The 26,403-nt window shown below is 42.0% G+C and overlaps 4 protein-coding genes across 8 annotated transcripts in view; 3 read left to right on the forward strand and 1 right to left on the reverse strand.

Moving 5' to 3' along the window:
• Window positions 1-4,917, forward strand: part of LOC133486804 (intraflagellar transport protein 88 homolog) — a 37,602-nt gene extending 32,685 nt beyond the window's left edge. For both annotated transcript variants that reach the window (XM_061792486.1, XM_061792485.1), the window contains 2 exons: window positions 1,414-1,524; window positions 1,589-4,917. In XM_061792486.1, the coding sequence (XP_061648470.1) occupies window positions 1,414-1,524; window positions 1,589-1,710 (233 nt within the window). In that variant the 3' untranslated portion in view covers window positions 1,711-4,917. The remainder of the gene's footprint in view (window positions 1-1,413; window positions 1,525-1,588) is intronic.
• A 290-nt stretch (window positions 4,918-5,207) lies between these two features.
• On the forward strand, window positions 5,208-8,373 carry il17d (interleukin 17d). Its single transcript, XM_061792494.1, has 2 exons — window positions 5,208-5,758; window positions 7,926-8,373. The coding sequence occupies exons 1-2, from the start codon at window positions 5,439-5,441 to the stop codon at window positions 8,239-8,241; spliced, it is 636 nt and encodes a 211-aa protein (XP_061648478.1). The 5' UTR covers window positions 5,208-5,438; the 3' UTR covers window positions 8,242-8,373.
• A 380-nt stretch (window positions 8,374-8,753) lies between these two features.
• Window positions 8,754-23,230, forward strand: LOC133486803 (intraflagellar transport protein 88 homolog). Of its 3 annotated transcripts, XM_061792483.1 has the most exons (25): window positions 8,777-9,179; window positions 9,257-9,328; window positions 9,403-9,462; window positions 9,690-9,743; window positions 9,864-9,930; window positions 10,057-10,126; window positions 10,217-10,307; window positions 10,759-10,863; window positions 10,933-11,035; window positions 11,454-11,800; window positions 11,957-12,027; window positions 12,129-12,215; window positions 12,392-12,491; window positions 12,567-12,653; window positions 13,206-13,392; window positions 13,488-13,596; window positions 15,314-15,464; window positions 15,724-15,839; window positions 16,651-16,703; window positions 16,810-16,875; window positions 16,947-17,053; window positions 17,622-17,688; window positions 18,578-18,682; window positions 20,217-20,358; window positions 22,957-23,230. In XM_061792483.1, exons 1-24 carry the CDS (start codon window positions 9,048-9,050, stop codon window positions 20,336-20,338), a joined length of 2,529 nt encoding a protein of 842 aa, XP_061648467.1. In that variant the 5' UTR covers window positions 8,777-9,047; the 3' UTR covers window positions 20,339-20,358; window positions 22,957-23,230. The 3 variants fall into 3 exon arrangements, 2 of the variants coding, with proteins under 2 accessions (XP_061648468.1, XP_061648467.1); XM_061792484.1 differs by lacking the exon at window positions 16,651-16,703 and having other exon boundaries at window positions 8,774-9,179; XR_009791130.1 differs by lacking the exons at window positions 20,217-20,358; window positions 22,957-23,230 and having other exon boundaries at window positions 8,754-9,179; window positions 16,651-16,711; window positions 18,578-18,649.
• eef1akmt1 (EEF1A lysine methyltransferase 1) lies at window positions 22,571-26,399 on the reverse strand. 2 transcript variants are annotated; one of them, XM_061792491.1, is made up of 5 exons: window positions 26,241-26,399; window positions 25,945-26,130; window positions 25,666-25,748; window positions 23,753-24,048; window positions 22,571-23,143 (listed from the first exon to the last, which is right to left on the reverse strand). In XM_061792491.1, the coding sequence occupies exons 2-5, from the start codon at window positions 26,089-26,091 to the stop codon at window positions 23,007-23,009; spliced, it is 663 nt and encodes a 220-aa protein (XP_061648475.1). In that variant the 5' UTR covers window positions 26,092-26,130; window positions 26,241-26,399; the 3' UTR covers window positions 22,571-23,006. The 2 variants fall into 2 exon arrangements, with proteins under 2 accessions (XP_061648475.1, XP_061648476.1); XM_061792492.1 differs by having other exon boundaries at window positions 25,945-26,156; window positions 26,241-26,345.
• Window positions 26,400-26,403: the final 4 nt, after the last annotated feature.

Raw genomic sequence — 26,403 nt, forward strand, 5'->3', positions numbered from 1 at the left:
TGAGGCCTTGTGCCAAAAGTGTGTTACTTTGAGGGAAGGCAGACTGGCTCCTGTGTTTTTTTTTTTTTGTTAAGCTTTATGTTGCTATTGTTACCTGGTAGCCACATTTGGGCTGCTGTAGTCTGTAAGCACATCTTCAATTGACTTGTATGAACAAAAAGTCATCTTAATTTATCAATCAGTTGTTGGACTAAAGTGCAACATTTGTTCTTGAAAAATGCAATAGTTGACTAAAAAAAGTTGTATTTTGGGGGGAGGGGGGAGCTATACCTTGTCCACAGCAATGCAGTAGTTTGCCATTAAAACACTGTTTGCTCACCAAAAAGCGACATTTGTCTGCAAAAAAGTCCCTTAGTCATACTCCTAACATCTTGTAGAAAGTCTCCCAATAATGCTGTTTTTTGCTAAAAAAAATTAAAATAAAATGGAATTGTTTAACAAAATGTATTTCTTGAAATTGTATCCCAGAAACGCTTTGTATTGTCACAAAATGGTATGTTTGGCCATAAAAGTGGTAGTTTTGTTAAGTGGTAGTCTTGCTATTCAACAGTATAATTGATCAGGTTATGCTTAAGTGATTTTATTTGTTGTTTTTGGTTTTTCACGAAAAAACAAACTAAACTCTTGGGCCACTGAAAACTATTTTGGTTTGTTTCCCATGTAAATGTGATATTTTGCCATTAAAACATTACATTTGCTGACAAAAAAAAGCTGCCTTAAAACACTTTAAGGATAAGGCCCTATTAGGCCAGAAAAAGAAAAAAAACATATTTTGCAATTAAGACTATTTGCTCAAAAAAGGCTCCGTTAGACTATAATTTTTTTTATATCTTGTCATTCAAACACTATTTTCTCACAAAAGGCTACATTTTGCCACTAGAATTAGTTAAGGGGCACGGTGGCCGACTGGTTAGAGCGTCAGCCTCACAGTTCTGAGGACCCGGGTTCAATCCCCGGCCCCGCCTGTGTGGAGTTTGCATGTTCTCCCCGTGCCTGCGTGGGTTTTCTCCGGGCACTCCGGTTTCCTCCCACATCCCAAAAAAAACATGCATGAATTGGAGACTCTAAATTTCCCGTAGGCATGACTGTGAGTGCGAATGGTTGTTTGTTCCTATGTGCCCTGCGATTGGCTGGCAACCAGTTCAGGGTGTACCCCGCCTCCTGCCCGATGACAGCTGGGATAGGCTCCAGCACGCCCGCGAACCTTGTGAGGAGAAGCGGCTCAGAAAATGGATGGATGGAATTAGTTAAGGAAAATGCTATATTAGGCCACAATAACATCAGATTTATTCTTAATAGGCTTTTCTATTAAACCACCATTTGCTCACAAAAAGGCTGCATTAGGCTGTGAAAAATGTATATTTTGCCACAAAGAAAGCAACTTTAGGCAACGAATATGTGCATGCGTTGCAGACAGCGGCCACAGCAGCAGCAACGGCAACAAAGGCGAGCGTCTGGGTGCCCAGGTGATGTCACTTCCTGCTACCAACGACCCTTACGAGAGCAGCAGCCCCAAAGAACTCGGTAAGGAGCCCCCACATATGTCTCTCTCTACACAACTACTTAACAAAAAGCTGTCTGTGTGTAGATGCCTCCTACGTGGATCCACTAGGGCCCCTGATGGAGCGACCTAAGACGGGGGCCAAGGTGCGGGTGGACGATGACGACTTCGCGGACGAAGACCTTGGAGATGAGCTGCTGCCCGAGTAGCTTCGTGGCACACTTTGCAAACTAACGTGAACAACTGGTTTGCACACAAAAAGCTGCCGACACCAGTTTCACAGATCGACATGAAATTTGGTGGACATGTCTATCATAAAAAGACGCACGAAAAAGTCTCATGGCCTCACACCTGAAATTGAACAGGAAGTGGGCCATTTTGGTTTGAAGCAGCCATTTGGGGAACAAATTTGGTGAAAAGGGGGCTTAGAACGTGAGACGAAATCTGCCCGTCACCACTTTCAACGGATCAATAAGAAATTGGGTGGACATGGCAATCGTAATCAGACGCATGAAAACGTTTAATGGAACCATGCCAGAAATTGAAGAGGAAGTGAGCTGGTTTGGTTTCGAGTTGATTTCAACATCCATTTTCAAAACGAATGATGTGAAATGGGGGCCATTAGAAAGCTAGAAAAAAAATCCGCTCCGGTCATCACTTCCACAGATCGACATAAAATTGGGTGGACACGTCCGTCAGAACAGGATTTACAAAAATGTTTCATGGACCCATGTCCGAATTTGAACAGTTGAGCGGCCATTTTGGTTTGAAGTACCCATTTTGGGCAACTCGCAGTCTTTTTGCTTTGTTAGAAAAACAGTTGAAAAAACAATCACTCCCGGAAACAGGTTTTACTGATCAAAGCGAAACAAGACTCATACCTGAAACCTGAAGAAGTCAGCCATTTTTATTTGAAGCAACAGTTTTGGGGACAAATACAGTTGAAAAGGGGACCTAGAAAGTTAGAAAAAAATCAACCCACATCACGAGTTTTACAGATCGACACAATATTGGGGGCCATGTCTATAATAACCAGATGCACGAACAAGTCTGGTGGATTCATGCCTGAAATTGAACAGGAAGTGGGCCATTTTGGGTTGAAGCAGCCATCTGGGGGGACAAATTCAGTGAAAAGGCCTAGAAAGTAAGGAAAAAAATCAGCCCTGGTCACTTGTTTTATAGCTAGACACGAAATTGGGTGGACATGTCTAACAGAAAGTCAGCCATTTTGGTTTGAAGCTGCCATTTTTTTTTTTTTTTTATTCCCCGGCTCGTAACTTGTTCAAAAGTTGGAAAAACAGTCTACCCCAGACACCATTTTAAATTATTGACACAAAACTGGATGGACATTTCTATCATAACAAGATGCACGAAAACGTTCTAAACACCCACACCTGAAATTAAACAGGAAGTCTGCCATTTTGGTTTGGAGTGCAGCCATTTTGGACAAATTCCAGGGCTCATACTTGGACAACGCCATGGGAAAAGTTGGTGTTGGTGGTTCGTTCACAGCTTTAATTATTTGTGTTCAGTGTCCACTATTATTGTATATTTAAGTAGAAAGTATTTTGTTTAAACACTCTTGACATATTAACTGCAATATTGGTACACATGCACATTACAAGTGCTGAAAGGAAAACAAATCTGCCTTTACAGACATTAGTTAATTTTTAATTGACAATAACAGAGTTATCCATTTCATTTCATATCATCCATTTTCTATACTCATCCTCATTCGGGTTGCGGGTGAGGTGGTGTGTATCCCAGGTAACTTTGGGAAAGAGAAGCAGGGTACAATCTGGACCGGTTGAACAAGCATTAACAATCATATTCAGACCTATGGACAATTTAGTCTTCAATGAGGCTACTAACATGCATGTTTTTTTTAAATCTGGGAGGAAGCCAGAGTACCCAGAGAAAACCATACGCACAGGTAGAACATACAAACTTCACACAGGAAAACCAGAGCCAAGATTTAAACCCAGAATCTCATAAGTGTGAGCCAGGTGTGCATAGCATTCTGCTCCAAGCAAAAGCACATATCCCCAAATTGTACAAAATCATCATGAATTCCTGCCACAATATCAATATTTGACACTAGTGTATCAATACTGTATGGTATAAATAATGATGCCAAACCCCAATATCGATATTTGTATATTTTTTCTACCACTACAGTAGTGTCTGTTACTAATGGGTAGGAATCCCAGAGTAACTCCATCCATCAATTTTCTGTACCGCTTATCCCCACAAGGGTCGCGGGCATGCTGGAGCCTATCCCAGCTATCTTCAGGCGAGAGGCGGGGTAGCAGTTCTATTCTAAAGTCTACAAAACCATGTTGTCTGACAATTTGCAGAAAAATACATCCAAACTAATCGGGAGAAGCTTCATCATGCAACAAGTCAATGTCCCAAAACACACTGCCAACACAAAAAAGGACTTCAGCAGGGGGAAAACGTGGAAGGTCTTACATTGGCCAAGTCAATCACCGGACCTTAACCCAATTTTACCTCCTGAAGAGGAGACTAAAGGGAGAAACCCCCAGAAACAAACAAGAACTAAAAGAAACTGCAGTAAAGGCCTGAAAAAGCATTTCAAATGAAGAATGCAACAGTCTGGCAGGCTTGATGCAGTTATTGCAAGTAAGGGTGATGCTACCAAATATTTAATGAAATATTTAAGTTAATTAAATCATATCTGGCCGGGAAGGTGGGCGACTGGCACATCTGGCTCACAGTTCTGAGGACCGGTATTCAAATCCCAACCCTGCCTGTGTGGAGTTTGCATGTTCTCCCCGTGCCTGTGTGGGTTTTCTCTGGGCACTCTGGTTTCCTCCCACATCCCAAAAACATGCGTGGTGGGTTGAATGAAGACTCTAAATTGCCCGTAGGTGTGAATGTGAGTGCGAATTGATGTTTGTTTCAATGTGCTCTGCGATTAGCTGGCGAGGGGACTGTACACTGTGTATTTAAACCAACCACATAGCTTTGCCTTACGATAGTCTATTTAGCTCAATGCTAACCATCAATGCAAAACAACATAGATGGGCTAGCTAATATCATCAATGGATATATGAACACAAATGGTGGCGCAACACATGTAGACAGACATAATACAGCAGGCATACATTCGCTATCCTTTTTGAAAAATTACTGCACGTCACTCTTTTAATCTGTGACTTTGTATTACACTGCCCCCAGGTGGCCAAGGTGTGCACACCAGAAGGAGCAGCACAGTGTCCGTTGAATTGAAGCCAAAAAAAAATGCAAAAACTTTAATTCTTTACATTCCACTTATGTCATCACTATGTTTTTATAAACTTTTGAATGCCTTTTTTTTGTTTTTTTATTAAAAACACATTACAAATTAGTTTTGTTTTTTGGGGGGGATTCTGTAACAGGTTAAGAGTATTTCCATTCATTTCCATGGGGAAAATATGATTTGAGATGTTTTGGAGTTACAATCGTGGTCACTGAACGAATAAAACTTGTACTTTAAAGCACCACTGGATAGCAGTATTTGCCAATCCCTGTTATATCTATATTGGCAAAGATGCATTTAATTAAATATATTTGTAAAAGCAGATATTTTTTTTTTTAATGCAGTTCTAACTCTCAGTACATTGTGTACCTAATAAAGTGGCGTGTGAGTGTAAATACGCATTAAATATGATCCATCCGTAATCACCGAAGTGATTGAATGTCGTTTGTGCATGGACACAGTTGATCCCGGACAGCCACACACAGCTGCACCCTGTGTGCACCTCCCACTCCCACGCGAGACGTTGCTTTTGGTAGCAGAGCTCTGCTGCGTGGAGAGAAGACAGAAGCTCACTTGCACTCGGATCGGAGTTGCGCCAAGTTGAATTGCTACGAGTGCGATGAGACCGCATGTTCGCACTTGAATCGTCGGAGTGGAGACACCGGAAAGCTCGTCATGCCCGCCGGGCTCCGCGTCTTCCTCCTGGCGGCGGCCGCGCTGCTGCTCCTGGCCGACGGTGCCGCCGCTGTGGCCGGCCGCGTGAGAAAGGTGGCCCGGCCCCGCTCGTGTCTGGACCTTCCCGAGGAGATCCTGGAGCAGATGTTCGGGCGCCTCTCGGTCGGCGTGCTGAGCGCCTTCCACCACGCCCTGCAGCTGGAGCCCCGAGACGGCGTCAACCTGAGCTGCCCCAGCGCCGCCGCCGCGCGCTCATCGTCGGCGGAGAACAAGAGTAGACTCCCGGTCAACCTGCTCAGCGTCTCCCCCTGGGCCTACAGGTAACGCTATACATTATACAAGTATACATGTACTGTATATTAGGCTTCTATATATTTTTTAGTTACTTTATTTATTTTATTACATTTTTTTTAATGTTTCGGGGGAGTGCATTAAGATCGCAATTTTTGATTTTTTTATAGTTATTTGGACCCTCTGCATTACACAACTGCCAGCAAAGCTGATTTGTACTTGAAATGATTAGAACCGGAATTGAAATGACGTCTCGGAGTGACATTTTTGAATGAAAGGCACAGTTTTACCGAAAACATGATAAGACAAAGGTATCCTTCAAAACTTTTATTTAATAGCATAACATTTATTGTTCAAGTACCACTAAACTGGACCTGCCACCAAGTTGACAAATTACTCACTTTTACTTCAAATTTCCTTTTTTTTTTTTGCAGTATGGCTGATGCAATTTGAATCGTCCTTGAAATTACCTTGAATAAAATAAAATAAAAATAAACCTGTGTGGTGTGGGATGTATAAAGTATGACTATCATGCAAAATAGAATGCAAATGCTCAAACTGCATGCTAGTTTTTATTTAATCCAATTAAGTACAGTTCAAGTTTAAGGTTTTAACTTTTACATTTGAATTTGATAGTAGTAGAATAAGTGAGTTTCGTTTTGATCCTGTCACAGCGAGCCACCTGCATGATTTGTTTAGCAGAGTTTTTCCGACGGATGCCTTCCCTGACGCAATCCAGCCATTTTTATCGTTTATCAAATGTTTATTTCGGTATAATTTTCAACTTTTATGTGCAATACCTTTTAATTGAATCATTAAAGCACAATTTTTATTTTTCTATAGTTAAGCACAATGTTCCGTTACAAACTGCATAATGCTCAAGTGGCTACTAAAAATATTAAATATACTTTTTAGGAATAGAACCTCTGCCTTGTTTTTGCCTACTATGTAACTGTACTTTAATGTTGCTCATTATTATTTTTTGAGGTGGTACTCTGTGCGATACAGTATTGGGATACCGCAACAATATGGTATGATGCGGTATTGTTAGATCAGCCTCAAATATCGATATTGTGCCCAACTGACATCACAATTCGTGATGATTTTGTTTTATAGCTCTGATACTATCTGTATCGTTGGAAAAATATCAAGTTACTCTGCGAGTCAACCCCCAGGTTTACAGTCGTGGTGGGAGAAAATATTGATGCTGAGATGGACGGTGATATTATCTGTTACAAGTTGTGTTTCAGTCTTGATACAGAAGCATCAACAATTGACACTGTTGCTGTCAAATGTTAAAAATCATTGTGTACACGAGTATCGATACAGCAGCGTCAGTATCAATATATTGTGTTATCGTATTGTGAGTTGCTGTGTAATGGTGGGAAAACGTTGATATTGTGGCTTATAGTATTGCTATTTGTTACGATAGTGTATTAATTTACAGGTTTTACAGAAGCATCCACCCAAATCGCGTTTTCTCATTTTTTTTCACACGAGGTAATACTTACTAGAGATTCCGTTGTTGGGAAATAGCACCTCATTTTTGAAATGTTCAGTTGGTTGAGATTTTCTGTGGTTCTGACAAAGGTGAAAATCTCCCTTGATTTCGGCATCGAAAATCACATGTTCATAGGATTCGATCACGATAGAAAACTATGTGGATGTGATTCACAATTATTATTCTTGTTTTCTGTGAAGTTGGAATGAATTTGACCCAGAAAATGAGATTGCTCGAGTGGACGCTGCCGTTGAAAAATCGGAATATGGCCTTTTTAAACACATTTCAACTAATAAGACTAAAATACAGGCATTTTTCTAAAGGTTTGGTCACAAATTCCCTAATGATTTTACATTGTCTGAGCAAGAAAATTTGGGCGGATTTACAACATAAAAGGTGTCATACAATCCTTGATCCTTATCCAATTCTTACAAACTAGGGCTCATTTTATTCGTGTATGGCTCCTCTATCCATTAATATCATCATTTTGATATACAGGTGTTTTAAACATTTTAGTTGCATACCTACAATATTGATACACTGACGTCAACTAAAGATATTGTTACTAACGTGCATCGCAATTCAGGATTTGTCATTATGAAACATGTTTGTTTGTTTGTTTGTTTTGTTTGATTACGATACCATGATACCGTATTGATACTAGGCTATAGCGTCTGTTGTCTGCCCGTTTTCAGGATCTCGTACGACCCGAGCAGATTCCCTCGTCACATCCCTGAGGCGTACTGCCTGTGTAAAGGCTGCCTGACCGGATCTCAGCGGCAGGAGAGCCAGCAGTATCGCAGCACTCCTGTCTACGCTCCTTCCGTGGTCCTCAGGAGGTCCGGTTCTTGCGTCGGGGGCCGTCACACATATTCGGAGGTCTACGTGTCTATCGCAGTGGGCTGCACCTGTGTGCCCCTGTTGGACAAGGACCGGGCGCTCCAGAACACCACCCGGACTCTGGACTCTTGGAGGACGGCAAAGTCCAAAGCTGCACGTTCATGGGGATAAAAATAAGTCGTCATCCATTTATTACTGTTCATAACATTAGGTAGACCAGTTCACCTGATACTTTTTGTAAATAATAATCAAATTCTCTGTATGTGTTAAGAAAGGAGCCAATTAAATAAGTACATTTCTGAAGATTTGTCTACTTGAAATTATTATTTAAATCATCCAATAATTTATTAAGAGGATATTTACCCTTCTCATACTTTTATGAGGGGTCATCATCTTCCACCTTGGTAATAATGTAACGTCAATTACCCAAATAATACTGCTGGAGCGCCGTCATATGGATAAACTGCAATACTATTTCATATCACTGCCATCTTCATCCATCTAGTTTCTGCACCGCTTCTCCTCACTAGGGTCGTGGGTGTGCTAGCGCCTATCTCGGCTGACTTCGGGCGAGAGGCGGGGTACACCCTGAACTGGTCGCCAGCCAATCGCATACTGCCACCTTAAACTGGTTAAATGACCTTCGCCCACTTATTTGCATGTTTTGTGACCCAATCCCCAGTTTATTCGCATTTTTTTTTCCAGAATTATTTTTTAATTGCAGTTCTATGAGAGCATTAATTATTTGCGGGTTTTTTCCCTTTTTATGGTCTGCCTCGGACCACTGTACTCTCTCTGTGTACACACAAACGCATGCGTGCGCACACGCACGCTCATATGCATACATAGGCAGGCTGTTTGCATCACTAAGGATCTCGGTAGATTGAAGAGGGTTTTTACTGATGACATCATAAAGACGGCCACGCTTCCTCTGACTTCTTTATTAAATATTCAATTATATATTAGTGTTGAACTGAATGTCTCGCAACACTGCTGTCGGCTTCATTAAAAGCACTGCAAAGAGACAAATGAACAATCGGCATTTGGGCATGAAGGAGGATGACCTCTATTCAGGCTACAATGACTATAATCCACTTTTTGACTGCAAGGTGAGCTCTTGTTATTATTGTTTTACTTACCACTTTATAATAAATATACTTGATAAGGCTATTTTTCATTTTTAAAGGAGTTGGAGAATGATGTCAGCTTCCAAGAAGCAATCAAGAGCAGTCATGGAAAAAGAGCACATTTGCAACCGGTCTGTATTATTATTATTTTATTATTATGTGTGTTGTACAGTATTTTGAAGGTATGCCCTCTCATTTTGCACAGAGTAGTGGACATTTTGCTGACTCGACCACAGGGGGTCGACCTTTAACTTCTTCTTCTGGAGTAAGTACAATGCGTGTGTTTGTCTCATGAATGTGTGTATGAGGCATGTGTCATGTTTGCGAGCATGTGTGTGTGCTCGCGTGCATATCTCGTGTCTTTCTCTGTTGTTCTTGTGTGTTTGTGTGTGTGTGCCTCTATATGTGTCATATGTGTATGTGTGTGTTGTGACATATACATGGACAGGTCATGCCAACAATATAAAAATGAACACCTATTTTTGTTCACAGTCTCATACTCCCATGCCTTCATCAGTGAGTCGACCAATAACAGCAGCTGCGCAGGTAACCCATGCTAGTGTCCCAAAAAACAAATTGGACTTAAAATTGAGCCCAGAGGCACCCCTGGGAGGAAGATGCAGATGATACATTTACTGTATAAATGATTGAACAATCTGAATGCAGCAGAGTGGAGCAGCTCGTCCCATATCTGCAATTAGTGCTGCAGGTTATTCCTCTTCTCCCACACGATGTGAGTCAACACAAGTACTTTTACAAATTGTTGATATTGTGATTTGATAATTAATAATTATCGGGCCATATCATGTAAAAGAGATTTAAGTGTTTTATTTTTTATTTTTATTTTTTTCATCTTTAGGCCCAACCTTTGATCCTCTGGGCCAGTCCAGAGGTCCCGCACCCCCACTGGAAGAAAAGAAAGACGACACGTGAGTGGACGTCATGGTAGCAGCAGTGTTAGCCATGATGGAAACCATAATGTATGACTTCTGTCTCATGTGTTGTTGTTGTTGTTTTAGGCCCGAAGAGAAGATCAAACTCTTGGAGAAGAAAGTGAACGACTTGATCACAGAGAGCTGCATGGCGCAAAGCATGGGAAACTCACAACTGGTCAGACGCTTGTCAAAATGGTGCTTCAGTCAGTACCGTGGATAGCTATAAAAAATACAAAGATGTTTTCTTCTATATGCATGAGTCTTAATGTCAAAGTTGTGACTCAGTAACTGTAGTGGACCGGACAGCTATTTAAAACGTTTCTTCTTCTATATTGCTTGTTTCCTAATGCCGACAGCTATTCAAAAAGTTGTTTTCTTCTATATGCACATGAGTCTTGATTTAAAAGTTAAGAGTCACTACAGTGGACACCTTTTCAAAATCAGTTTTCTTCAATATGGGTATGAGTCTTGATGTCAAAGTTGCAGGCAAAATAAAACTGCTTTTGATTAGCTATCTTTTGTGGTGACCTCCATTTTGCCTTTCTGTTCACTGTACTGACTGATGTGTAACTTTTAGACAGTGATTGTATGTGTGTGTGTGTGTGTGTGTGTGTGTGTTTTGACAGGCTCTGGAGAAGGCCAGAGAGGCTGAGAGGATGGAGCGAACGCTAGAGAGACAGAGGGAGCAGTCCGGAAACGCTGAACAAGTCAACGTAGATCTCACCTACGCTGTGAGTGTGGTGACAATCAGGTCCTGACATCATTGTTGCCTGTTAACGTGTTGTTATCTTCGCCGTCAGGTTTTGCTCAACCTGGCTAACCAATATGAAAACCATGAGATGTACCCTGAGGCTCTGAGCAGCTACCAACTTATCATCAAGAACAAGATGTTCACCAACGCAGGTAGGCCAAACTGCTGTATTCAGATTGTTCAATCAAAATGGCTGTTTGAAACCACAATTCCAGACTTCAAAAACACTTCAAAGCAAAATGGCAGACTTTTCGGGCATGGCTTCTTGAAACAAGTAAACCCTGAAAAAGGCTTTCCTCACGATAGACAGAAAAATGGCAAACTTCCTTTATCTTTTCAAGCATGTAAACTATTTTGTTGGTCTACTCATAATAGATATGACTCCCAAATTTCATGTTGCTAAGTGAAACTGGCTTTGAAGGCTGAATTTAAAAATAATTGATTTAGTGGGAGTCATGCCCCTCACCTGAAGTTACTGCATTTCTTGCTCTGTCCAATCTCTCCTCTTTCTTGCAAGTGATAACCTACATAGTCAACATGTTTTTTCATTAATTTCCTTCCACGCTTCAGGACGTCTGAAGGTGAACATGGCCAACATCTGGGTGAAGCAGAAGAACTACCCCAAGGCCATCAAGTTGTACCGTATGGCGCTGGACCACATCTCGGACGACTACAAGGAGATGAGGATCAAGATCATGCAGAACATCGGCACAGTCTTCGTGCTGCTGGGCCAGTACTCTGACGCCGCCGCGTCCTTCGAGCACATCATGAGCAAGAGCGCCAACGTCAGGACCGGCTACAACCTGGTCCTCTGCTACTATGCCACCCGGGACGCCGACGGCATGAAGAACGCCTTCCACAAGCTCCTCGCCGTGCCCCTCGACGTGCAGCACGAAGACAAGTACATCGCCGCCAACGTGAGGGAAACTCTTCTTCTCATGTGCGTGTCTCTCATGTTTGTCTGGTGTGTTTCTGTATGTTTGGTGCATGGGTCTGTTTGTGTGTGCTTTGTTTTTTTGCAACCCTTAAAATAGTGAGTGTTAAAATGGGTAAAACAATGTAATATGTTTTAGGATGACATCAAATCCAACATGTTGATGGAGGTCATCAAGAATGACAAGCTTCACCAAATGGAGAGAGACTTGTAACAATGCATTGGAAAACCACACCATATTTATCCCATTGTATGGGATAAAAAAATGTAATGTAGACATAAAATGTTTCCATCCCTCTTGGCTCCCACAGGAAAGCGCGTGCTGAGAAGTACGTGATGACCTCCGCCAAGCTCATCGCTCCAGCCATAGAGGCTTCTTTCGCCGCCGGATTTGACTGGTTTGTTTCACTATGAGGTTTAAACCACAAACACAAGCCGCGCATAATCTGTGTAGTACAAGGGAAAGCCAGAAAGATTGTTTAGTTTCACACCTGACACTCGTTTCTCCCATCCTGTTTTGTTGAAAGCGATTGTCTGATCGCTATTTTCTATTTTATACACGTGCGTGTGAAAGGTGTGTGGCCTTGGTAAAGAACTCTCCGTATGCGGAGCTGGCCAACGACCTGCAATTAAAAAAGGCCATGACCTTCTTCAGACAGATGCACTTCGACCAGGTCAGACGCTCCTTTAAGGCACCGTACACTTAATTAATGAGAATGATATCGCCTCACATGGAGTTCTTGTTTAAGGCCATGAAAATCCTGAAGGAGGTTGCCAAGCAGGACAGCAGAGTTAAAAGCGCCGCGGCCAACAATCTTGCCAGCCTCTTCATCCTGGTACGACTCTTCAGAAAAACTAAAAGGGTACAATCAGATGTGGCTCACAAAGGTTCCTGGACTTCTGGAAAATAGTAGGCCTGCAACTCCCCATCAGAGAAATGAAACATTTGACCATTAAAACATTGGGGAGTGGTGCCTTGAGTTACGAGTTGAATTTGTTCCGTGACCAGGCTCGTACCTCAAAACAGTTGTCGCTCAAATCATCTCCCCACTGAAATAAATGGAAGTATCCATTCCATTCCATTCCAGCCTCCCCCCAAAAAAGACACATTTTGCTATGAAAGCTCTATATTTTCTTATAAAATGTCTGCAATACATCCGGAATTAAGACAGTATTTCCTGCCGTCAAAACACACTACAGTCCTCCAAAGGTTAAAGGAACTTTTTGTTCTTGGTATCTGTGGTTCCTGGAAGTAGAAGGTTCCAATCAGATAGACTACCAGTCTAATGTTTGGACACAGTTTCTCATTCAATAGCCCTAGAAAGTGTCCAATGGTCCTTCAAAGGTTTCGATTTCTGGGGTAATCTTTCTGTTGATTGTGGTTCCAGGAGAAAGACTACGAGCAGGCGGAGCGCTACGCTGACCTGGCCATGAACGCAGACCGCTACAACCCGGGAGCCTTTGTGTGTAAGGGCAACGCAGAGTTTGTCAAGCATGACTACGTCAAGGCGGCGGAGTTCTTCAAGGAGGCACTGAGGAACGACTCCTCCTGCACCGAAGCCCTCAGGAACCTGGGTAACCTCCAAAAAGAAACACCCATCTTGTTCCTTTGCAGTCGAGGTCATAGAGTGTACCAAAACACGGTTGTCGCTTTGGTCTCCTTTGCCAAGGTCTGACGTACAAGAAGCTGAATCGTCTGGAGGATGCGCTGGACTGCTTCCTGAAGCTCCACACCATCCTCAGGGACAGCGCCGAGGTCATGTATCAGCTGGCCGACATGTATCCTTCACACGTTCATGAGCCAGGAAAATAATTAGAGGTAGTTAGATATGTTTTTTTTTTTCCAGGGCTGATACCGATTATTAGTGCTTAAGGTGGCTGATAAGTGATATTTGGAGCCCATATTCATTTGGAATAAAAATGAAAACATTAGCATCAACATTTTCAATTATTAACACTTCGCTTAAATGCCTTTAAGCATCTGTTTTTACAGCTTTTCATGAAGTTTATTTATTTTATTTTTTTAAATCTTAGAAAGTAGACATTTTTGTTTAAACATTCTAAGAAAAAATATAGAGTTCCCAGGCTCAGCAGCATGTCTTATAAACTTAAATGAATACTGCAACAAATAAATAGCTCCCTAATGTTATCTACAGTAAAACAGTCAAATAAAGTTTTACAAAATTTCATTTTTCTTTTAAGTTCAAACTAAAACAAAAAGTGAAGGGCAGGGGCAGTTTTCGACATGGGCGACAGGGGCAGTCGTCCAGTGTGGCATTCTCCCCCGGCCGGTAATCGGCCCAGCCGATAATCATTCTGTCCCTAAAAATAATAAAAATAGTTGGCCACAAAAGTTGTATTTGGCACCAAAATGAAAGACTTTGCCCCAAAAACACTTCAGAAAAGTGATCATTTTGCCCGGTGAAGCCTGCCGCACACCAGGCGATGCAGCCCGACCTGACTGAACTCTCGTGCGGTGTGCCGGGTTCGTTTCTCATGTATAATCTGCATTGTTCCCCCCAAAAAATTGTCAAAAGTCAATAGTCCGCATTATACATAGGTATAGGGGGAAATGAAAAAAACTTTCCCATTTATAAACATATGCCGTCATATAGAGGTTATGAAAAAGGTGTAGCCTACACTTTCGTTGACTGCATATATGACTCATGAGTTGTGCTCATAAGTTTACATACCCTGGCAAATGTTTTTTTAAATACGATTGATGACTGAACAACAACCATCATTTATTTCTTTATGGTTATGTTTTAATGATAATGCTTTTCTGAAATGCTTGACAGATTCATTTGAATCCCATTAACCCTGTACTTTCTAGAACTTTCTCGCATCTCCCGAGCGCATCTCTGGAGCTCAGCCACAGTGACCTTTGGGTTCTTCTTGACCTCTCTCACCAGGCTTTCTCACGGCCAGCTCTAGGAAAAGTTTTGGTCATCCCAAACGTCTTCCATTTCAGGATTATGGAGGCCACTGTGCTCTTAGGAACCTTAAGTGCAGCAGAATTTTTTTGGGAACCTTTGCCAGATATGTGCCTTGCCACAATTCTGTCTCTGAGCACTTCAGGCAGTTCCTTGGACCTCATGATTCTCATTTGGTCTGACATGCATTGTGAGCTGTAAGGTCTTATATAGACAGGGGTGTGGCTTTCCTAATCAAGTCCAATCAGTATAATCAAACACAGCTGGACTCCAATGAAGGTGTAGAACCATCTCAAGGATGATCAGAAGAAACGGACAGCACCCGAGTTAAATATATGAGTGTCACAGCAAAGGGTGTGAATACTTACGGCTGTGTGATATTTCAGTTTTTCTTTTTTAATAAATGTGAAAAAAATTCAACAACTCCTTTTTTTGTCAATATGGGGTGCTGTGTGTACATTAATGAGGAAAAAAAAGGAACTTCAATGATTTTAGCATAAATGTGACATTTTTGTTTTTATCTGTTCACAAAAAAAGGCTACATTTATCTTAAACTGCATCAGCTACGAGCTCCTGGAGGACCCTCATCAGGCGGTGGAGTGGCTAATGCAGGTCATCAGCGTGGTCCCCAACGACCCCAAGGCTCTGGCCAAGCTGGCAGATCTGCACGACTTGGAGGGGGACAAGTCGCAGGCTTTGCATTACTACTGCGAGGTACCAGCACACACACCACGCCTGTGTTCTCAGTCATTCAGTCATTTTTTGATACAATGGACCTAGATAGTTCAACTAGAAATCCCGTTGTAGTGATTGAATAAGGCATTGAATGAACGAGTGAACGCAGTCGCTGCGTTCGGAATCATCCCCTCATTCCCTACTCCCTAATCACTAGATAGGACTTATTCCCAATATAGTCTACATAATCACGATCATGGCGATGATGATGATGATGATGATGTCACTTCCTGGGCAGTCCTTCAGGCTGTTCCCCTGCAACATGGAGGTGATCGAGTGGTTGGCTGCCTACTACGTGCAGACGCAGCTCTACGAGAAGGCCATTCACTACTTTGACAGAGCCATACTTGTGCAGTGAGTCACTAAAAATACACATTTAGTGTATATATATATATATATATATATATATTTTTTTTTTTTTTTTTGGAGTTACATGCTCGTTGTTGGATAATATGTGTTAAATGCAAACATCTACAAGTTGAATGTAAATGATAAACCTTATTATCATGAGGCAAAATGTTATTGTGGAGGTGCTTACCGTATTTTCCGGACTATAAGTCGCACCAGCCAAAAAATGCCTAATAAAGAAGGAAAAGGCACCGCCGGCCGAACTATGGAAAAAAAAAAACTGCGATTTATAGTCCGAAAAATACGGTAATTATTTAAAATGTGTATTTATTTTCATTAAAAATATCAAATACTGTTCATTTGTTAAATAAAATAAAAATAAAAGCCAAGTGAAACTGAAATTTCAAATATTATAATTAGTGCTGTTCATAAAAAATGTTTATTATATATATTAAATACTAAATGTTAAATTTTTAAAATTAAAGAAAAAGTAATAGCAACGGGGTAAAAAAAAAAAAAGGTGAAAACAAAAAATGAACAACGCAACAAATATTAAATGTCGGCCACCGTGCCGCCAGTTATAAAAATAGTTTTTATTTTAATGAATGAATGAATCATAAATGAAAAATTATGATTGTAAAGTATTACGTGAAAAGAAAGAAGTGTTTCAAAGTGTGCTGTGTTCATCTAACAACGTAGAATAAAGTGGGAAAAATAAATATTTTCTAACACAGTATGCAAATATTCAATATTGTTTTTTGTATTTTTTTCAATTATAAATAAATAAAACAAGTAAATGAGTTGTTACGTTCCTCAGACCGAGTGAGGTGAGGTGGCAGCTGATGGTGGCCAGCTGTTACAGGAGAAGCGGTCAGAAAGTACACCTGCATCATCTGACCACTCCTACATTGTATTATGCTATAGCGTGTACTCTAAAGTCAACATGTTAGTATATTTTTTTTTTTCCGTTTTTCAGGAAACAGTCAGAAAGCTCTGGAAACCTACAAAGAAATTCACCGCAAGTTTCCCGAAGATGCGCAATGTAATTCATCTTGTTTCAGCTTTAAAACGGCTGCTTGTAGAATAACCGAATGTTTATTTGCGTGTGTCGAGGTCTTCGCTTCCTGGTGCGGCTGTGTCAGGACATGGGCCTCAAGGAAGTCCACGACTACGCCAGCAAACTCAAGAAGCTGGAAAAGATGAAGGACCTCCGGGAACAGGTAGGTATCCACCTAGATTTTTGAGGCTTTTAGTGTTTTAACACTCGAGACCAGATTTTCAAAGTCTTGGTCTTAGCTCAGACCGGCTGGACTCTGAGTTTTCCGTCGAGACCGGTTGACACTACCACTAATCTGCTATTTTTCAACTTGATTGATGTGATAATATGGAGAAGCACTTGGTAAAGCAACCAATATCTTCAATTTATGTGTTACTAACTCCCCCCCCCCCCCCCTCCCCCCACCTGTGTAATGACTGGAACTTTGTTGTGACTGACGGACCGCCCCCCCCCCCCCCCCCCCCCCCCCTCGATGTGGCACATGTTGACACATAATCAGTCACGCCTTCTGTCTCTGCTTGGTTGTTTTTCCACGAGCATTGTGGTTTCTTGTGTAGCAAATAAAAGGCACAAGATGGCGCCAGAGATGGCTGATTATTTTTTTAACTGATTGATCACACTACTTTCAAGTCGTAATGATTGATTTAAATAATATGACAAAAAGGGATTTTTTTGTGGGGGGGGGGGGGGGGATTCGCAAACCTCCCCTTTAAATGTTGATCTTTCTCCAGAGAGCAAAAGCAGAGCAGGAAGGAAGTACAAGAAGCCGAAGAATAGACAGTGCGGCCTCTCCTACGGGTCAGCACTGTTGTACTACAACAACAACACTTACATGCAATAATAACATTAAAGTGCAACCAAACAGGAGAAAAAAAATGTCTTGCAACTTTGACACATCACAGAGAAGAGTCTGACAATGATTGAATGGATAAAAAATAGTAAAGTATGTGAAATCAGGCTTCGAAATGGCTTCTGCAGGTGTACTTCACGTGGCTCACAAAACACATGACAATTCAAGAAATATAATTTTTTGTTCCAAATTGTAGGCACAGTTTCATGGCCAGTTGCACGCTATACTGGCAGAACAGGGGGAAGTTATTTATGAACTAGGAAGCGCAACTCCGCTGAATGGTCACTGCATGGCATAAGGGCGCTCGGTTTTTAGACGCCCCAGCCCAGTGATGTCACGGGGCTAGTTTTTAGCCCCACCCACAAAATCAGGAACATGAAAAGGTTTTAAGCCATACCTCAACAATTCAGTGCTATCTTGTTCCCGAGAACAACTTTGCACAGGTTTTCAGCACTTCGAGCACATTTCATTTATTTAGAAACAAAACACGAAAATGAACTTGGTTGCACTTTAACACTACATAGAATGGTGTGCGCGCGTTTGTCTCGTGTGTATTTGTCTCTTCGGTGTGTATCTGTTGGTCTGTTCAGTGTGTGTGTGCGCACGGAAGTCTTGTGTGTGTCTGTTTGTCTCGTGTCTTTGTGTACGTTTGCATCTCATTGTGTGTGCGAGTCTTGCATGAATCTGCTTTTTGCATGTGTCCGTTTGTCGGTCTGTCTCGTGTATTTCTTGTTGTGTCCATCTGTCTTCTATTTTGTATCTGTTTGTCCGTGTCTGTTTGCGTTGTGTGTATCTATTCTGCGTTTGTCTCATGTTTACCTGGTGTGTGTGTTTTAGAGAGCACGCCGAGTGTTCCCAAAGGCGAGCGCGCGGTTGTGCCTGTGATGTCGCTTCCTGCCTCCAGCGAGCCTTACGAGAGCAGCAGCAGCACCAAAGAACTGGGTGGGTATTAAAAAAAATAAAAATAAAAAAGCAAATGGTTGGGTGACGAGTTGACATACGGAAGCGTAGTTCTGCCACACCATGAAAAAAAGTTCATCATTATGTTATAATGTGATCAAATGTGATCAAGTTTGACTTGCGCATTTGACGAAACAAAAGGAAGCAATTTTTTCAGCTTCAGGTCACTGGTGGAGCCCTTTGAACGTACAGTGCCATGAAAAAGGATCGGCCCCCTGATTCAAGTTCTCATATTTTGGCACAGTTTCCCCACTTTAATGTTTAAGATCGTCAAACAAATGTAAATATCAGACAAGTGAACTTAAAAATACAGTTTTTAAAGGGTCATTTTAGTCAAAGCTACCTGGCCCTGCGTGAAAAAGTAATGGCCTCCCGAACCTAATACGTGGTTGAGCCACCTTCAGCAGCAACAACTGAAATGGAGCATTTTCTTTAACCGGCAATGAGTCTTTCACATCTCTGTGGAGATATTTTGGCCCACCTCCGCCTTGCCTGCCTCCAGAGATTTGAATGGTTTCTCAGCCTGACCCCGCCTCCCAATTGGATGGGGTGCCAGAGTAGCATCTGCACCACTTGCACACTGACTGAGGAGTATCTGCAACAGTTGTACAATCAACATTGTCCCAGGCGGGACGGTGGAGACTGGTTAGCACGCCCGCGACCCTAGTGAGGAGAAGCGGCTCAGAAAATGGATGGATGGAACATTGTCCCAGATTATCGCTCTGCTCGTCACTTTAGACCGCATACACTCCTTGAAGTCTCGGCGCCCTTTGCACAATGGTCATTGCGCTGGACTATTGCAATATTAGTCATTCGAACTGCTCTAAGTGCTCGAGGACTCTGCATCTTTTTGCACAATTGTCCAAAAAATATATAAATAAATCAATTTGTACCCGCATTACCAGATAACTATTAACCCTTTATTGCTCAGTGACTGTTTTTCTCAATGTCTTTATGTCTCAAAAGTGTTCTCTGTCTGTTGTCGTACAAGAGCGGCTCCAACTACTGGAGACAAATTCCTTGTGTGTTTTTTGGACATACTTGGCAAAATAAAGATGATTCTGATGTTTGGAAGTTACGTAGCCACTCCCACCACACTTCAGTTGTACAGCCAGGTCCACTAGCTCTGTCCTGCATGCTTCGGCCCCTGTCCTATCTTGTCCTGTCCTTCCTTCACAGGGTGTAGCACTACTGCCTCATACAACACTTGAATCTAATATGTCATTGTACTAGGTATATGATTTACTTTCCTCATCTTTTTTTTAAATAGTGTCCTGTCTTTTGTCTTGTGTTAAAGTTTGTACGTTAAATTATGAAATTTATCATGTTTTATTATACATGTATCGCATTAAAACGTGAAATTATCGCGTTATAACATGAATGTGAACTTTTTTGGGTCTTTTTGCTGGTATGACAGCAATACGCTTCCATAACGATGAGCCAGCCGCCAATCTAATCACATCAATGCTAGCCGTTAGCACTTCCTAAGCACGTGGGCCGTTTTGTGTTTGCGTAGACGCGTCCTACATGGACCCGCTGGGCCCCCTCGCCGACCCGCCCCGAACGGGCGCCAAGAAGCAGGTGGACGACGACGTCTTTGCCGGAGAGGACCTCGGAGACGAGCTGCTGCCTGAGTAGAAAATGCCAACACCGTGTCGGTTGGTCTCACACAGCTTTGCTTTAATAACCATTTATGTTATACCTGCCACACATACACAGTAGTTTAGACCCTTGAATATACACTGTGGTACATACACCACTGTATATACAATGAGTCACGTAGTGTATACACTAAAACATATGGTACATTCACTCACATACGTACGTACATAGTGTTACATAAACATGTAGTATGCACACTAGTACAGGCACAGAATGGTACATATGCCGGAGCATAATACACACGGTATTACATCGTTTATAAAACCTACTACATACTGTAATACATAGAGTATACTATGTATACGTAATGGCACATACAATATATACTGTGCTATATAAGTCCCCTCCAAAAGTATTAGAACAGCAAGGTCAATTCCTTGTTTTTGTTGTATACTGAAGACATTTGGGTTTCAGATCAAAAGATGGATATGAGACAAAAGTTCAGAATTCCAGCTTTTATTTCATGGCATTTACATCTAGATGTTAAACAACTCAGGACAGAGCACCTTTTGTTTGGAGCCACCCACTTTTCAAGTGAGCATTAAATTAAAGTCAATAACATTTAATATTTGGTGGCATAACGCTTGCAATAACTGCATCAAGCCTGTGACCTACTGACTTCACCAGACTGTTGCATTTTTCATTTGAATTGCTTTTGCAGGCCTTTACCGCAGCCTCTTTCAGTTCTTGTTTGTTTCTGGGGGTTTCTCCCTTCAGTCTCCTCTTCAGGAGGTAAAATGCATGCTCTATTGGGTAAAGGTCTGGTGATTGACTTGGCCAATGTAAGACCTTCCACTTTTTCCCCCTGCTGAAGTGCTTTTTTGTGTTGGCAGTGTGTTTTGGGTCATTGTCTTGTTGCATGATGAAGCTTCTTCCGATTAGTTTGGATGCATTTTTCTGTAAATTGTCAGACAAAATGGTTTTGTAGACTTAAGAATTCATTGTGCTGCTACCATCATGAGTTACTAGTGAGCGTGTTCCAGAAGCAGCCATGCAAGCCCAAGCCATGACATTCCCTCCACCATGCTTCACAGATGAGCTTGTGTGTTTTGGATCATAAGCAGATCCTTTCTTTCTCCATACTTTGGCTTTTCCATCACTTTGGTAGAGATTAATCTTGGTCTCATCAGTGCGTAAAACTTTGTTCCAAAACCTTTGTGGCTTATCTCTGTACTTCTTTGCAAAATCCAATCTGGCCTTCCGATTCTTTATGCTGATGAGTGGTTTGCATCTTGGGCGGCACAGCGGATGACTGGTGAGCACATCTGACTCACAGTTCTGAGGACCCGGGTTTGAATCTGGCCTCGCCTGTGTGGAGTTTCCATGTTCTTCCCGTGCCTGCGTGTTTTCTCCGGGTACTCTGGTTTCCTCCCACATCCTAAAAACATGCATGGTAGATTAAATGAAAACTCTAAATTGCCTGTAGGTGCGAATGGTTGTTTATATGTGCCCTGCAATTGGCTGGCCACCAGTTCACGGTGTACCCCGCCTCTTGCCCAAAGTCAGCTGGGATAGACACCAGCCCTCCCGCTACCCTTGTGAGGATAAGCGGTACGGAAGATGAATGAATGGTTTGCATCTAGTGGTATGTCCTGTATATTTCTTCTAAGTCATCTTCGAACTGTGGATTCTGATACCTTATCTGATATCTGTTGTTGACCAATACTGGCCACTCATGCCAGAGTAGCATCTGCCCCATTTGCACACTGATTGAGGAGTATCCGCAACATTTGCACAATCAACATTGTCCCAGATTATCGCACTACTCGTCACTTTAAACTGCATACACTCCTCGAAGTCTCGGCGCCCTTTGCACAATGGTCATTGCACCAGACTATTGTGAGATTAGTCATTCGAACTGCTCTAAGTGATAGAGTACTCTGCATCTTTTTGCACAATTGTCCAAAAAAAAATAAAAAATTTAAATTGTACCGGCATTACCAGATAACTAGCAACCCTTTATTGCTCAGTGACTTTTTTTCTCAATGTCTCTATGTCTCAAAAGTGTTCTCTGTCAATGTCTGTTGTCGTACTAGAGCGGCTCCAACTACCGGAGACAAATTCCTTGTGTGTTTTTTGGACATACTTGGCAAATAAAGATGATTCTGATTCTGAAAAGTGGGTGGTTTCAAACAAAAGGTGCTCTGTCCTGAGTTTTGTTTTTTTACATATCTAGATGTAAATACCATAAAATAAAAGCTGGAAATCTGAACTTTTGTCTGATATTCATCCTTTCATGTGAAACCCAAATGTCTTCAGTATACAACAAAAACAAAGGAATTGACCTTGCTCTTCCAATACTTTTGTAGGGGTCGGGGCTGTACATTAGTTGAAGTACATACACTCTAGTACATAGTGGTACAAAAACTGTAGTAAATATGCTATAAAAAAACATGGTGGTTCATACACTTAACACACATAGTACATACAGTACATCTCGCTGTAGATGTGGAGTATGCACTGCGGTACAAATGATGGTACATACAGTATACACAAGTACATATTGTGTGGTACATCTGTAATAATGTTAATTTTTTTGTCAAGATTGCCTTCCTTTGCTAGCATCTCAAATGTATCACTCATTGTCCAATCAGCAACCTGGATGTTCTGGATGGCTCTGACTCCTTCACCCCCTTTCGGCCAATCAACAGGAGAGCAGCGGCGACGGGTAGTTGACGAAACATCGGAAGTCGTTGGACAAATTGCGCTCGTGCTGAGGCAGGAAGTGACGACACACTTGGACGTCCAGAAGATCCTTGGCTACATTCTCCATGACGACGCCTGAACGCAACACAAGAGACACTCATGATGCTTAGCTAAATGCTAACACGTCTTGAAATAAACATGTTCTCATCATTGTAGCACAAACGGCACTGTGCAACTTTCAATAGGAACGTTAGCACTGATGCTAGTGCTAACACAGAGAGACGTCCTTGCTGGTCCACCGACATTATACACTACAAAAGGATGTGATCCAGGGTTGCTATTGCAACAACAAAGCTGCCATTCTCCTTATAACAACCCAGTGTTACATCAACGTGACTTTGAGCTGCGATGTTAGGGTACAATTGTTACGTAATGTTCTTTAATCAGAGAGCAGAGTGGCGCAGCGGAAGCGTGCTGGGCCCATAACCCAGAGGTCGATGGATAGAAACCATCCTCTGCTATCTAGAGCTCGTTCTCTGTTATCGTATGTCTAGTCATAGGATCTTGTGGAACTGCTATCATTAAACATCTCAACCAGTTCAGGGTGTACCCCGCCTCCTGCCCGATGACAGCTGGGATAGGCTCCAGCACGCCCGCGACCCTAGTGAGGAGAAGCGGCTCAGAAAATGGATGGATGGATGTTCTTTAATCAGTTCAAATGAGTGGAAATGTCATCTCTCTGACCTGTGCACAGCAGCACTTTTCCTTTGCTGAGGTACTTGACGGTCTGGGCCACTTTGGTGAGACACTCCTCGGAGAGGTAGGGCGGGTCGGCCAGGACCACGTCAAAGCTGCCGGGCCCCACGCCGCGCTCCGCCAGCGCCAGCGGCTCGTTGTAGTCGTAGAAGACGAAATCGTCGCCGTAGATGGCGAAGCGACGGTCGTACTCCAAGAGCGCCACCGACACGGAACCTCCGCCGACAAGGCCGGACAGCTGCTTGAGCTTCTGGTAAACGCTGGGTGCGCTCACGCATGCGATCCTGCAAGCACAATTTACACGTAAACCTCATTCAAAGTCTCATGTAGGGCTGGGCGATTCGGCAAAAATACCACAATTTGGTGTTTCCTGTCTATTATGAATATTGTTTTAAATATTAAAACAAAAACATTTTAACAGCCCACTCAAGCATTTGGTTGAGTACATTTTGAGTCACTATCTCAGTGTGAGGAGTGCCTGACTTAAGTTGGTTGCGCCATGGCTGAGAGAAGATAGACTACAAAAATCCACTCGAGGTCTCTGTCATTCATTAGTATTCTGCTAATGAATACTAAACACAAAAATTATTCCAGATTTGGACGGTTTATGGTAAAACTTTGAAGGGCAGGAATTGTTGAAGTGTTACAGACCTTATTGAACATACTTACCGTAATTTCTCGTGTATAATGCGCATTTGATTTTCACAAAAAATTGTCAAAAGTCAATAGTGCGCATTATACATAGGTATAGGGGAAAATGAAAACGCTTTCACATTTTATAAACGTTTGCCGCCATCTAGAGGTTATGAAAAAGCTGTACACTTTCATTCCAATGTCACCGCCACCTAGAGGTTATGAAAAAGGTGTAGCCTACACTTTCATTCCAATATAACAGGGGTAAGTATGACTGTATGTACGGTTGTGCTCTTAAGTTTACATACACTGGCAGAATTTGTGAATTATTCTTTTTTTTTTTTTTTTAAATATGACTGAACAACAACCATCATTCATTTCGTTACGGTTATGTTTAATGGTAATGCTTTTCTGAAATCCTTGACAGTTTAATTTGAATCCCATTAAAATAAAATTAAATGTATTTCGCCCAGCCCTTCATGTTTTCTTTAAAGTATTGTACACATCTTACAAATTCTGCCTGGGTAATCAAACATATGAGCACAACTGTGTGTTTTCTCATTTACGAGATAAAAGTAAGGCTGTGAATTTTTAAATAAGTAAATAAAAAAAAGTATTACATGTTCAAATAAAGTGCTTAACTTCAGAATAATTATTTGAAAAAAATACTTCGTGTTTTGATTATATGGGTAGAAGCAAAATCATGCATTGTAAAAATGTATTATACATGGGTAGAAAGGTTTTCCAGAATTTTGAGGTCAACTTTGGGGGTGCACATTATACATGAGAAATTACGGTAATTTACTTGATACTCAAAAACCTAAAAGCCTTAATATTTTTTTGAAAATGAGACCAAATGGCTGATTTGTTGCTGTATGGATAAAGTCAGAAATGAAGCTAAGGAAATTAAAATGTACAGTCCGCTATAGAATATAAACTGTAAATATGAAATAAATGTTATTACATCATAACTATGCTTAAGTAATTGCTTAACTAATGTAATTTTAATTATTAGTAAATAAGCTAAAAATCTACTAACAGTCATTTCTCACGTGCGTTTTCCCCACCCCAAAATTCATCAAAAGTCAAAGTACATCATACGCATAAGGAAAATGAAAAAAAATTCGAACGGAGTTGTTCCACTGGTATTTTCACGGCTGGGGGTAGGATTGCGGTACAGAGTCTCTCTGTGAAGGGCAGATATCTACGGCAATATCTCACCCTTCTGAATGAAAGGTAAGAATGTGTTTGTTGTTGTTTCTTTTTACCTTCCTCCTTCTCCAGCTTGGTGTAGAAGCTCCTCAGCCAACCGGGTTGCGGTGTCGTCAGTGTACCAGAATTGACTCATTCTCTACACACACGTACATAGCAAAAGTACTGTTAACTTTTAATTCGTCGCCTTAAGACGAAAATGAATTCCCAGGGCGATGACGTAACCCGAATCTAACGCGCCGTCGTCGCCCACTATCTACGTACCGCCGCGCGTCGTAAGTCGGGACAAACCGAGGTCAGCCCAGAACTGGAATACCTGCCGGTAAACTGCTCACCCAGTCCTCGCCTACAGCTCCCAGGGCAAAGTGGTCCGCGCGTTTGGAGGTGTCCCCGGTGTTCTCGCCTCGGCTCTCCTCGTAAAAGTCCAGCAGAGCCGCCAGAGTGTGAGCAGACAGCGTCGGCATGTCGTCGCTGTCGCACATCGTTAACGACGGAGATGGAAGCCTTACTGAGGTTCGTATCTAAAACAATATCGATGACAAACATGCTGCGTCATTTTAACACCTGCGCGCACAAAATACGGCACCATAAAGAAAAGGTCTGGGAGTAAAAAAAAGCCAAATAAACTCACTGGGCCGCCGTTACTTCGGTGTGGCCACTGGCCATGCGTGGGGAGTCGCGGAGTGATGACGTCACCACAGAAGAGTCGATCACTGGGCCGCCGTTACTTCGGTGTGGCCACTGGCCATGCGTGGGGAGTCGCGAGGTGAAGGCGTCACCACAGGAGTCGATCA

The sequence above is a fragment of the Phyllopteryx taeniolatus genome, chromosome 12 (genome assembly GCF_024500385.1).
Source record: "Phyllopteryx taeniolatus isolate TA_2022b chromosome 12, UOR_Ptae_1.2, whole genome shotgun sequence".
Classification (NCBI taxonomy): Eukaryota; Metazoa; Chordata; class Actinopteri; order Syngnathiformes; family Syngnathidae; genus Phyllopteryx; species Phyllopteryx taeniolatus.